Source organism: Octopus sinensis, linkage group LG2 (genome assembly GCF_006345805.1).
Source record: "Octopus sinensis linkage group LG2, ASM634580v1, whole genome shotgun sequence".
Taxonomy (NCBI): Eukaryota; Metazoa; Mollusca; class Cephalopoda; order Octopoda; family Octopodidae; genus Octopus; species Octopus sinensis.
This window is the reverse complement of record NC_042998.1, coordinates 128,440,959-128,453,153: the sequence shown is the minus strand read 5'-3', so window position 1 is coordinate 128,453,153 and position 12,195 is coordinate 128,440,959. Positions and strand designations below refer to the sequence as shown.

The 12,195-nt window shown below is 37.0% G+C and overlaps 1 protein-coding gene and 1 long non-coding RNA gene across 2 annotated transcripts; both read right to left on the bottom strand.

Moving 5' to 3' along the window:
- Positions 1–851: 851 nt before the first annotated feature.
- Positions 852–6,870, bottom strand: LOC115232483 (nucleolar protein 16). Its single transcript, XM_029802382.2, has 5 exons — positions 6,646–6,870; positions 3,310–3,418; positions 2,862–2,949; positions 1,283–1,389; positions 852–1,074 (listed from the first exon to the last, which is right to left on the bottom strand). The coding sequence occupies exons 1-5, from the start codon at positions 6,750–6,752 to the stop codon at positions 883–885; spliced, it is 603 nt and encodes a 200-aa protein (XP_029658242.1). The 5' UTR covers positions 6,753–6,870; the 3' UTR covers positions 852–882.
- Positions 5,909–6,623, bottom strand: LOC118761438. Its single transcript, XR_004997378.1, has 2 exons — positions 6,457–6,623; positions 5,909–6,425 (listed from the first exon to the last, which is right to left on the bottom strand). It is a non-coding gene; the product is annotated as an uncharacterized LOC118761438 (long non-coding RNA).
- Positions 6,871–12,195: the final 5,325 nt, after the last annotated feature.

Genomic DNA, 12,195 nt, shown 5'->3' with positions numbered 1-12,195 from the left:
TGGAACAGGGCCATAGAAGACACTTGTCCAAGATACCATGCAAGAGAACAAATCTCTGAAAGATTTTATAGTCAATCATTAACACTTAGAAAAATCTCAAGACTCAAAAAGCCTTTCTGTAAATGTGCCGGTGGCACATAAAAAGCACCAACCGATCGTGGCCGATGCCAGACCCCTCTGGCACCTGTGCAGGTGGCACGTAAAAAGCACCCACTACACTCGCGGAGTGGTTGGCGTTAGGAAGGGCATCCAGCTGTAGAAACACTGCCAGATCAGACTGGAGCCTGGAGCAGCCCCTGGCTCCCCAGACCCCGGTCAAACCGTCCAACCCGTGCTAGCGCGGAAAACGGACTTTAAACGATGATGATGAATTAGGCATATTATATATAGACCTCACCAGTGCTGGTGCCACGTAAAAAGCACCCAGTCCACTCTGACAGGTGGTTGGCATTAAGAAGGGCATCCAACCATAAAAACCATCTAAAAACACAGTAAAGCCTGAGTGCAGTCCTCTGGCTTGTCAGCTCCTGTTGAACCAACTGTAGCCAGCATTGAAAGCAGACATTAAATGATGTTGATATATTTAGGAGGAGGGATTCCTAATATATATTTATACACACAATGAACTTTCAGTTTCTATAACTAAATTTACTCAGAAATGCGATAGTTGACCTGGGATATATAAGGTACTTGCCCAAAAGTGTGACCGAACCTGGAACCACATCATTGGGAAGCAAGCTTCTTAACCACACAACCAAGATCAAATAAAATTCTTTATAACAGGTGCTCCAGCATAGACACAGCCAATGACTGAAATTAGCAAAAGAATATAATAAATAAAACTAGCCAGAGCAATTATTACTTTTTTTATTTGTACATCATTTAAGATTGAGCTTCTGTCTCTATTTCCATTTCTGTTTTTGTTGCTGTGTCTATTTCTGTCGTTGCTTTCTCTGAATTCCTTGATGCTAAATATTTTTTATATTGCTTTTCCATATTTTTAAATTTGTTTATCTTTTTCTTAATTTGATTTGGTGTATCTTGATAATAGTTCCTGTAATCTCTTGCCATTTTCTGTGAAAAAAAAAATTAATATCAGATATAAAAACCTAAACACATACACAAAAAATGACAATTAACTAAAAGAAAATAAGTAGCACTTGTTCTGAAGCTTGCCATCTTATAAAAATATAAAATTAATTCTGAAATTATCAGTCATAGACTTGGTTAATCCAGAAGTGCCTAACATTTTGAAAGAAATAAAATAAACTAGTTTACTCACTTCATAGTCTTCCCCATATTTTTCCATCATTAGTATACAGTATTTGACGTCTTCTTCTGCCATGGATTTTGGCCGTTTTCCTGCACTATTTGCTTCTTCTTCTAAACCTATCAACCAGGGAGAAAGGAAATGATCATATATAAAGGTTTGAAGTTTTAGGAGGTGAGACACCCACCTTCAAGAGATTTTATTCAAAAGTATACAAGTTTAGTGCTGGTTTTGTCAAATGACAAAGTTTTACTATTTTCGGTATAAAAGGGACGTAACTCAACGCAACTATTTACACTGGTACATACAAAAAAAAAAACTAATATACAAATGTGTGTGCGCACACGGCTTCCCTGCGTGTATATGTATCGACGATTATATCACCGCCAATAGTTGACTGATACTTTATTGACCCATGGAGGATGAAAATCAAAATTGACCTCTGCAGGAATTGAATCTGAACAGAAAGGCATTTTGGGTTGATGCTAATAATTCTACACTTAAAAATTATCAATACAGTTCTGAATTTTTTTTTTTTTTTGGTCAACTCAGATCCATACATATGTCATGTAATTATAATGCTGACAACAACTGCAACACGAAAACCATGCATTTATTTAAATCAAATAAATCACTTCAAGACAACTAGCAACATTTATACATTTTTAGAGCTACTAAATGCATTTAGTATTTGCTCCTTTGTAGCTGAGATTAAACTTAACTTAAAGACTTGAAGTATTTAAAAAATCACAAAACACCAGTGGGTAATAGATCTAGTGTAGTAGGGACCAAAATAAAGATTCATTGTGTGGTGTATACTAAGCTCAGTGGAGTCCATCTTCCCCTTCTCCAAACAATACCAAGTCTAGTTGAATTCACACAGCATACTGATTAAATATTTGTTGGTTTCAGCATTGTTAATTGCATAAGGTACATAACCAGTACCAGGATGTGTAATGACTTCTTAACCAATACTCTGACACAGGTATTCAAGATTTCCATGTTGGCATGGGTTGGGCAGTTTGACAAGAGTTGGCTAGACTGAAGACTGCACCATCCTTCATTGTCTGTTTTGATATGGTTTTTATGGCTGGATGCCCTTTTTACAAGGCACCAGCAGAGACGAGGTCAAGATCTCATTTTCAGGAAATCAATGAATAGCCAAGATAACTGTCATCTGTTTAATCATCTACTTCAGCTGCTGAATTTGTGCATTTTCATGGTGAGGAATAAGATTCCACTTTGATAAATTATTTATGAATGCAAATAAATCCTAAATGCTTAACTCTGGTTTCATCAAACTAAACATATGAGAGAAACCATAATTTTTAAGAATAATATTTCTACATGTCTTGCCCAGAAAAAGAACAAAGTATTTATAGTTGATTTTTAACTCATAACCCAGGAGCTAGTAATCCAATACCATATACACTTAATGATTTAACATCTTTGAACTAATAGATGTAGCAGAAGACTAAATGATAATTTGATGGAATGCAAACAGTGAGAATTATCACATTAATAATATTGGAATGGTCAGCTTTCAAAATACTCAAACTATCCAAGTTGACAACAAAAAGAAGTTATTAACCTTTTACAACAAAATCTTTTCTAGGAGGTTTCTTTGTTTTATCCACTTCCATCGTTTCAGCTTCAAGGCTTCGATAACCCATGATATCCTGAAAATCAAATTTCACAGCAATAATTTTGGAAATTCAAGCAACAAAATATACTGAATAAAAAGAAGAAAAAAGTACTTTAGTAATTAAGCAAAAATAAAACTGAAGATGCTTTACTGCTTTTAATACTAATGAATTGAAATTCCTCCAAGTTCTATGATACAAACTTCCTGTTTTTAAATAGTCTTAAAACTTTCCATTACAATTTCATGCTAATTTGTATCCTAGACACTAGCTTAATAATGACAAAGTTATTTTTCTAAATACTTATTAATTTCAAATTTAATCTGAAACACAGAAATAATGCAACAAAAAGGTTAAGTCGATGAAGTTTGGAAAAGAAAAGATGATCAGGCATACCTTTACACTTGGAATAGGCAGTGTTTTATTAGGATTAAAACAAAGTCCCATGTCTTCAAAGTTGCTTTGTGAAGATTTACCCTTGTTCCAGAATTTCTTTATCAAAGCACTAGTGAATAAAAATAAGATTTTTTAAAAATGAATTAAAACAATGGATTTAATTTTAAAGGTACTGTCATAACAATATCAAAATGAAAGCAACAACATAATCTAATAAATTTAGTATAAATCCAATCAAAATTAAACTGAAGAAATCACTGAAATTTCTATTTTATTCCTCCATAAATCTCACTCCGGAAGGAAAGATTAAGTGATGGGCTAGTTTGATTCCTCAAACAAGTGAAATCATGGAGTTCACTACCCAAGAACTCTGAATACAAAGTACTTTACAGACCACCCGAAAAACCCCTACAATTCAACTTATTCTTCACCCTGGACTGGTACCTTCTTTAGTTAATTACAAAAGGAGAAAAAGTAAAGCAAACCTCAGTAGAATTTCAACTCACAACACTAAGAACCAGAACAAATACTACAAGGCATTTTATATGTGTTCTATCAATATAGCTCTTGATATATTGAAAATGTTAGGCTATGTACGTTTTATGCTAATTACTCCCATAGTAAATCAGTTTGTAGATATTTAGATGCCCAGATCAACCCATGAAAAACTATGGTCAAAAATATTCCATTCATAGCCATCCATCCTTTTTTAGAAAGTAAATATAAGACAACTTCCTTTTTACATTTACAATAATAGAATGAGACCTGACAGAGTTGGATGCTATTTCTACCTCATCAAGTGACTACATTTTGATTGCTCAACATAACATGCACTTTACCCCAGGTCAGCCCTGAAAGAGTAAGATCATCAAGGGCAATCCAGCAATAACCACTTCTTTTTTCTTCAAAGATGGTTAGGCATGGGATAAAATATATTCACCATGTATTCCAAGATAGTCAAATGGCTAAATTGTGTCTCCTTCATTAACAGGTTATTTAGCCCTAGGTCAAACCTGATCAAGTAGGCTTATGATCAAAGGCACTCCAACCATGACTGGCCAAATTTTTTCAAATAGTGCATCTTGGACATTTAGAAACCCAAAATATACACATAACATTGTGACCATTTAATACATATAAATATATATGGATGTGAATGTGAGTGTATGTATATATATATATATATATATATATATACACAGTCATCATGATCCTTTAAAGTCTGTTTTCCATGCTGGCACGGGTTGAACAGTTTGAGCAGAGCCAGCAAGCTGGAGAGCTGAATCAGGTTCTATTCTGTTTTGGCTTGGTTTCTACAACTAGATGCTCTTGGAAATGAGCATCACTTGTATGGTAATGCTCACTTATGACTAATGTAATTTCAAGACAAGAGTGCACACAATAAATAAATGTGTTTGGAAGGGCATCCAACTGTAAAACCCCAACCAAAACAGACAGTGAAACCTAGTGCAGTCTTCTGCCTAACCAGTCCCAATCAAACTGTCCAACACATCCCACTCACAAAGATTAATTCAGCCCAGATTATAGAAACACTTGCCCATGGTGCCCTGCAAAAGGAACCAAAACCACTTGGTTGGGAAGCAAGCTTCTTAAACACACAGTCATGTCTGAGCCTAAAAGTGAAAAAAATAAAGACATGTCCATCCCAACTATTTTCAGACAAGTATCTTGGATTTATAATACCCAATATGTTCTCACTTTGCTTTAAAATGGTAGGATGCTATTTGAGGGATATTTAGTTGCTATCTCAAGTAGATCAAGCGTCTTTGGTTATTGAATGGTTGCAATAAAGCAGATTTTTCTGATTGCTTAAATGTACTTGATTTCATTGAGTGATTTTCGCTTTAAATTTAAGAAGGAAAAAAAAAGGGTTAGGATAACAGTGTTTTTTAATTAAGGGTCAGTCTTGTGCTGGTAGATCTACGATCAAAAGCCTTCCAGCAGTGACTAAGATAACATCATCCAATATATCCTTCTTAAAGCTAGGATGGTGTGATGTGAAAAAGATTTGATTGCTGTATCTAGCAGGTTGAATGACCATGAAGAGGCTGTTTAGTTGACTCGTCTTGCAGTGTTTCTCATGGAGGAGGGGGGGGTTAAGATACAAGTTGCCAAGCTTAATAAAATTACGACAGCTTTAAACTTTTTAAAATTATTCCACTATGATAGTGAAGAAAGAATTATACTATGGATGCAAACTACTTTTTCATCTAATTAATAAAAAGGGTGAGGGGCAAATATTTCACTAATATTTTAAAGGGAGTGCTGGTATGTCATTTTGAGAACCACTAGTCTCAAAACAATTACAGTTTAGCCGTATGCCAATCTGGATCCAATAACGATATTTAATGCTGGTACTCATGTACGTTAGAGTTCCATTAATAAATTTCTCATTCGTCTAATATTTTGATTACCTCCCTTTGATTCTGCCAAGGACCTTTATAGTACATGAATACTTCTACATTAAATTTTTAAAAATACATCTTCGAAGTTTTTTCAAATTGGAAACTCATGGTGTAAGTGTCCATCAATATATACGGTATAGCTAGTTAATTGCCCTATTCTCTTTTGTTTTCTCAATAATGAATACTGTTTACAATATAATTTTGTAAAGATACGTTTCGGAAGTTGTAGGTTGCAACCACGTTGAATTTAGTTGGGTTTTTTTTTAATAGTTTTATATTTTATTCTGAAAAAAAAAAAAGAACTTCATGTGGGCGGAAGTACAAAATACGTACACCACCCGTTTTCGGCGTAACAAAAACCCTAACCCTTAACACCCTTTCGCCTTCGTGTGTTTAACGATCAAGCAACTTCTAATTACTATTCACAGCGTAAAACAAGGAGCCTAATTTACGGTTAAAACTCCAAATATTTCTTTTACAATCAGTAAAGGAAATTGGAGTTAACGAGAAGACGTTTCCCTGGGTCATTTATAGTGTCAAACCCTACGTTTCCTAGCTCAACCACTCGAATTTTAGTATACCCACAGGCCTCGGTATAACCCTTGTTCCTAATACCCACATCAATCACTGTTTACAGTATGTAAGACAATTTAAGGTAGAAATAGCATTGAAATTTCTCGCAAACATCATCTCGTCGTGTTATGGAAGGAAAGAATGCCACGCTTTATAATACAGACCAAGATATCCTTAAAAGACAGGAATGTTACAGCAGCAATGCTTTTAACGAAGGCTGACTGCGTGCTAAACAATAATAAATTAAGAAATTCGTCAACGTCGGAAGTTATTTGTCGACGTTTTATAAAGAGTGAATACTCTCCACGTGGTGTATCAAAGAAAGCGAGGCACTTACCAATCAATACTGGGCACTTTTTTCCTTTTCTTATTTTCCTGTCTTCGGTTAACATTATATCTATAACTATGCTTCGAACGGACTTTTCGACCAACACCTTTAGGCATGTTTACTGTTATATTGTAACTTAAATGTTAGAACAAATTAATGTTTAATATGAATCCAGTGACGAGTGAGCAAAAAACAATCAAATTTTCAAACCGGAAGTAATATTGTGAGCGTGTTCATGGTGAACGGAAATAATGCCACAGAAAAGAAATGTCATGTGTGAGTTAAGAGAAGAAAAAAGTCGTAGAAAAGAAATGTTAGATTTCATTTAATAACCATAGATGAAGTAAATAAAAAAATATATATATTTCAAGAAGCTTATAACTATCAAATCGATTTAATTTAAGCACAATGTCAACAAAATTTAAATGTGAAAAAAAAAAATTTTATTCACTATCTTAAGGAAAACAATGAAACAAAAGCTTCATTTATTATTATTTTATTTTACCTAACTTTTAGTTTACCTAACTTTCGAAATAATCTTTTCTCCGATATACACGAGGTCAGAATTTTAGAAACGACGGGTTTTAGTCGATTTAAGTCGACAACGGCAAATTCTGAGAATAAAAATGCGAGATTAGATTGATTGAAATGAGATATAACTCATTAATGTATATTGTTAAAAAATATTTTTTAATCATTGAAAATTTTCATATCTTGAAGAAAAATTATTTTTATCGTTGACCCGGTTTTAGAATAGAATCACTTCCCTTGTGTTGTTAACCTAGAAGAGCGACACAAATTATTTGAGTTTCTATTGTTTTTCAAATAGAATAAATGGAAACAAAAATTGCTTCCAACTACTTGTCTCTGCCATTTTTGAGAAAACGAAGTATATATTTCTTATAAATAGGTAGTTATTCGTAATTGGGACCGTTTAGTTCAACCCTGATCTTGCTGACGTATGATCAAACACATTCACACCGTGATTATCCCATGCATTTAAGCCTATGTAGGACTACATTATGTAACGTGAGCTTCTTTTATCAATAGTATAAGATTTGAGGGAGATCTGAATGTTAATTTGTCGCAAGTTCAGCGATTGCTGAACTTGGAAATCTCACACCTCGTCACACAATGAGAAAAATATGTTACCATTACAAAATATTAAATAGATAAAAACAGAAAAAATGCTACAGGGTTTATTGACAAAAGTAAACGGACAATATCAGTAAAATATAATGTTATAAATGTTTTGGGTCACCTCAAAATTTGTTAGAGGCAAAATCCTAGTATTTCCAGCTGTGTTATATAATTCACACGCGTTCATATATATATATATAATTATATATATATATATTATATATATAATATATATATATATATATATATATGAGGTGTTGAAAATGCACTGAGATTCGTTTAGATTTTTTATTTTAAAGAGTTAACCGGTTTCACACAGACATGGAGTGCAGCATAGTTCCACGTCTTTCTATCTCTACTTTTAAAAATCAAAGAAATCTGTGAAACCGGTTAAGTCTTTAGAAATTTTTGAATAGAAAAAGTCTAAAGAAATCTCAGTGCACTTCATTTATATATATATATATATATATATATATATATATATATATATATATATATTCTTTTATTTGTTTCAGTCATTTGACTGCGGCCATACTGAAGCACCGCCTTTAGTCGAAGAAATCGACCCCCAGGACTTATACTTTGTAAGCTTATACTTATTCTATCGGAATATTTTGTCGAACTGCTAAGTTACGGGGACGTAAACACACCAAGGTTGTCAAGCGATCATGGCGTCGAGGAGATACAAACTCAGACACACAAACATATGTATATATCCCGTTCCAGTAGGCTAGCAGGAACCCTAACCCTAATATATATATAATATATATATATATATATATATATATATATATATAGACTGTAAACATAAATCCCCAAAAAGCACACTCTAAGTTATAGAGCAGTATGTATTAAAAGTTAGATAAGGCTGGTTTATGAGATTACCTTAGATTTCACGTCCTTAAGTGGCTTGGCTTTATGGCGTATCATCAGATCCCAAAACTTGTTGGCTAAAGGCCTCTCTAACAAGTGGCCTTTCTAGGATATGGGGGAGGAAATGGCCTCATTACTAAATGTCAACAAAGGGGATTGTCTCTTCTTGGCTATCAATCGCCGATGTCAACAATAGGAGTTGTGTTCCTTTGTCTATCGATCACCCGTGGCCCGGTTATCCCGTGGGTTCCAATAGGTTAGCAGGAATTTCCTGAAATGTAAACGCAGTCCGAAGACCTTCGTTCTGGAATTCAAGATGTTTCCTGGGTCGAGGGAGTCCTTTAGGATCCTCACCCGTTCCGCTATGCATAATTTACAGAGTTTGATTCCGTTAATGTAGGGGCCTGGATTCTCTAGGATTCTCCATGATGTGTATGGAATCCCGTCGTCTATTAGCTGCCATACATGGCTGGCTAATGACGTGACGAATCTCCTTTCCGGTATCCTGACAGGGGATCTGTGGTTGGAGAGGCGTCGTTTGAACAAGTTCCCGGAACAGCCGATGTATCTCCGTGGTTGCTCGTTGGCGGTGGTGCATCTATTGGTGTTGGCGTCACTGTCACCGCTGTTGGTGCTGGCGCTGGAGTCACTGGAGGTGGTGATGGTGTTGGTGCCGCCACTGCCAGTGTTGGCAAAGGTACTGTTGTTATTATGGCTATCACCGTTGATGGAGGCACTGTCATTGCAGTTGTAGATATCATTGGTGATGTTTCTGCTGTTATTCCGTTAGGGATACTGCCGTTGCTGTTATTGTTGTTATTACTGGCGATGGTACTGCCGCTGCTGCAATTGGAACTGCCGGGCCTGCTGCTGTAGACGTAGCCATTAGGGAAGCTGCTGTTTTCGTTAGGAGTACTGCCATTGCTGTTGTTAATGTTGTTGCTGGCGATGGTGCTGTTGGTTCTCTTCGCGTTTCTGCTGTTGCTACTATTGGTACTGACGTCCCTGCTACTGTGGTCACTGTTAGAGGAGCTGCTGATGTTGCTGTTGCTGTTAGGGTCGGCAAGTACCTCGGCTTTATAGATGACTCCCTTGGTTTCGCAGTGGCCCCTCACTGGGCATCTGTTGCGGTCCCTGCATGAACAGCCTGCCTTCGCTTGTAGTCTAGAGGTGCTAACTAGAATGCTCTTAATATTGGGGGCATAGACGACTCCCTTGGTTTCGCAGTGGCCCCTTACTGGACATCTGTTGCGGTCCCTGCATGAACAGCCTGCCTTCGCTCGTGGTCTAGAGGTGTTAACTAGAATGCTCTTAATATTGGAGGCATAGCTAAAAGGGACCCGAAGGTTGTTCCTGTTGAGAATGAGTCCGTAGCTATGTGAACTAGTGAAATGTTTACTAACTTAAGGAATATCCTACCTACAAACATTAAGATAGTGGTGGTGGCGGGGACCAAATGATATTTCTGTGGTACTTCCTTCTACGGATGTTGATGCCTGGCATGTAGGAGATGCGGTCCCTAAACCCTCTAGCAGCTTGGGCCTCGCTATAATAGGGGGCTGCTGCATCAAAAATCTCTTGGCTGGAGAAAAGGTTCGTGATCCTCTTACTAACACCCTTCACCATGTTTTTAAACACGATGGGTGGGTGACAGGAGGCTGCATTGTTGTACTTTAGCTTCTCATTTAGCTTGCGGTAGGACCTGTATGAACCGGAGCCCAAGTCGAGCGTGATGTCTAAGAAGTCTGCGGTGGCGAGGTTGGTCTCGATGGTAATTTTTAATTCTATGGAGGTAAGTGTGCTAATTATATCTTTCCTAAGCCTGTCTAGTGTGTGGCCGTTTGCTCTTCAAAGATAGAGACCAAAGACGACAGAGGGGAACTTTTTCTTAAGAGTATCAAGGATATACGTCAGCGCTGTCATAGGGCCCCATCGCTACATCAAAGGAGCCCACGGGGTCGGATTGCTTGACCTAGGCCAAACCTTTATTGAACAACACTGTATATATATATCTACCAGATCCACTCACAAGGCTTAGGTCGGCCCGAGGCTATAGCAGAAGACACTTGGCCAAGGTGTTACGCAGTGGGACTGAACCCGGAACTATGTGGTTGGGAAGCAAGCTTCTTACCACACAGCCACGCCAGATGTATTCGGTCAGTGAAGTTGAATGGTCCAGTTTAGAGTTTTTGAATGAGTGGACAAGCGTATAAAAGCGTCTCTTGGAATTGTTAACTCTAGTAGCTGCACTCGTAATTACTTGACACTTGCATACGATATTTTTAGCGAGACATTTTCCGTTTCATTGACAACTGTAGGTGGAGTCGGGTGTACATACATACATACATGATGGTCGCTTACTCATTGTCGAGTATGGCCATCGATTGAAGCAGTTTAGAATTGGTCTCATGTGTCAGCAGCACGGGTGTGACTTTTCAGGCCGGCAAGTGACCGAGGCTCTTTGGCACAAATGTTACATGCATGACTGCCATCAACAACAGGAACCACTTGTTGGTCATCATACACTTTCATGTGTCGTTTCAAGCCTCCCGATGATAGACAAACCTTCCCGCATTCATGGCCTGTTGTTGTGCTGCGTATAGCGCAATCCAAGTCAACTTTTTGTACTTGGTTTCTTTTGTGACCCTGAAGCAGACTTTTTCACAGTCATCGCATGTTTGCTCATTCTGGTTATCCATATTTCCTGGAAATATCACGTCTGCACTCTTTCTAACATCTCTCTTCAACTTTTCGTTATTTGTTTGTGCTATTTCAACGTTCTTACTTCTGACATGTATCGCTTTCCTCCATCTGGCCAGTTCAGTTGCAGTTTCATCCCAGTCCTTTTCCGAGATACTAGCTTTCTTCAATGATTTCATCCAATTTTTAAACCTTAGCTTATACTTAGTTGGACGCCTTCCACTCCTTAGGTCCCCACGCTTCGCAGTTCTGCAGTCTTCCATTCTCATAAAGTGAATCACCCATCGGAGTCGGTACGGCAAAATGATTTACTCATTACTTCAACAATGATCTATCCAACAAACAACATGATGAATAAGTCATATATATATATAAGATCTTCAGTAAAAATAACGGTACTTTTATAACGGTTATGAACAGATAAATCCTGGTACAAAGGCGCAAAACCTTCTTCCTTTACATAAGTGTAATATCTTTATTGTTTCCTTTCTCAACGGCATGCGTGAGTTAAAGTCTTAGTTGCAGATGACAGGATGACTAAAATCCTTTAACTAGAATACACAGGAGCACAGTGGCAATCAGTTTGTCATCTTCGTATCAAATTAACACGCGCATGTTATTATGTTTAGATGTCAACAAGTGCAGACAACTCTGAGGGCGGACTCCAACATTAGGAAATCACGTCGGTTTTGTGGAAGCTGTGGAAACGGTTGATTGGTGTTTTGGTTAGCATGTGTGTTGCTCTCCATATTAAAACCAAGTCACCATTTGAAGTTTTCAATGAATTCATTTACTTCAATACATATGGAGATTAATTACTGAGAGTGTTGAGCTGATTGCCTGGAG

Bases quoted from the DNA above. Each gene is read 5' to 3' on its own strand.
- LOC115232483 (XM_029802382.2), bottom strand. From the start codon at position 6,752: ATGCCTAAAGGTGTTGGTCGAAAAGTCCGTTCGAAGCATAGTTATAGA. The intron at 3,419-6,645 runs GTAAGTGCCTCG...TTTATTCACTAG, and splicing joins AAAGTGCCCAGTATTGATTG to TGCTTTGATAAAGAAATTCT. The intron at 2,950-3,309 runs GTATGCCTGATC...TTTGATTTTCAG, and splicing joins TGCCTATTCCAAGTGTAAAG to GATATCATGGGTTATCGAAG.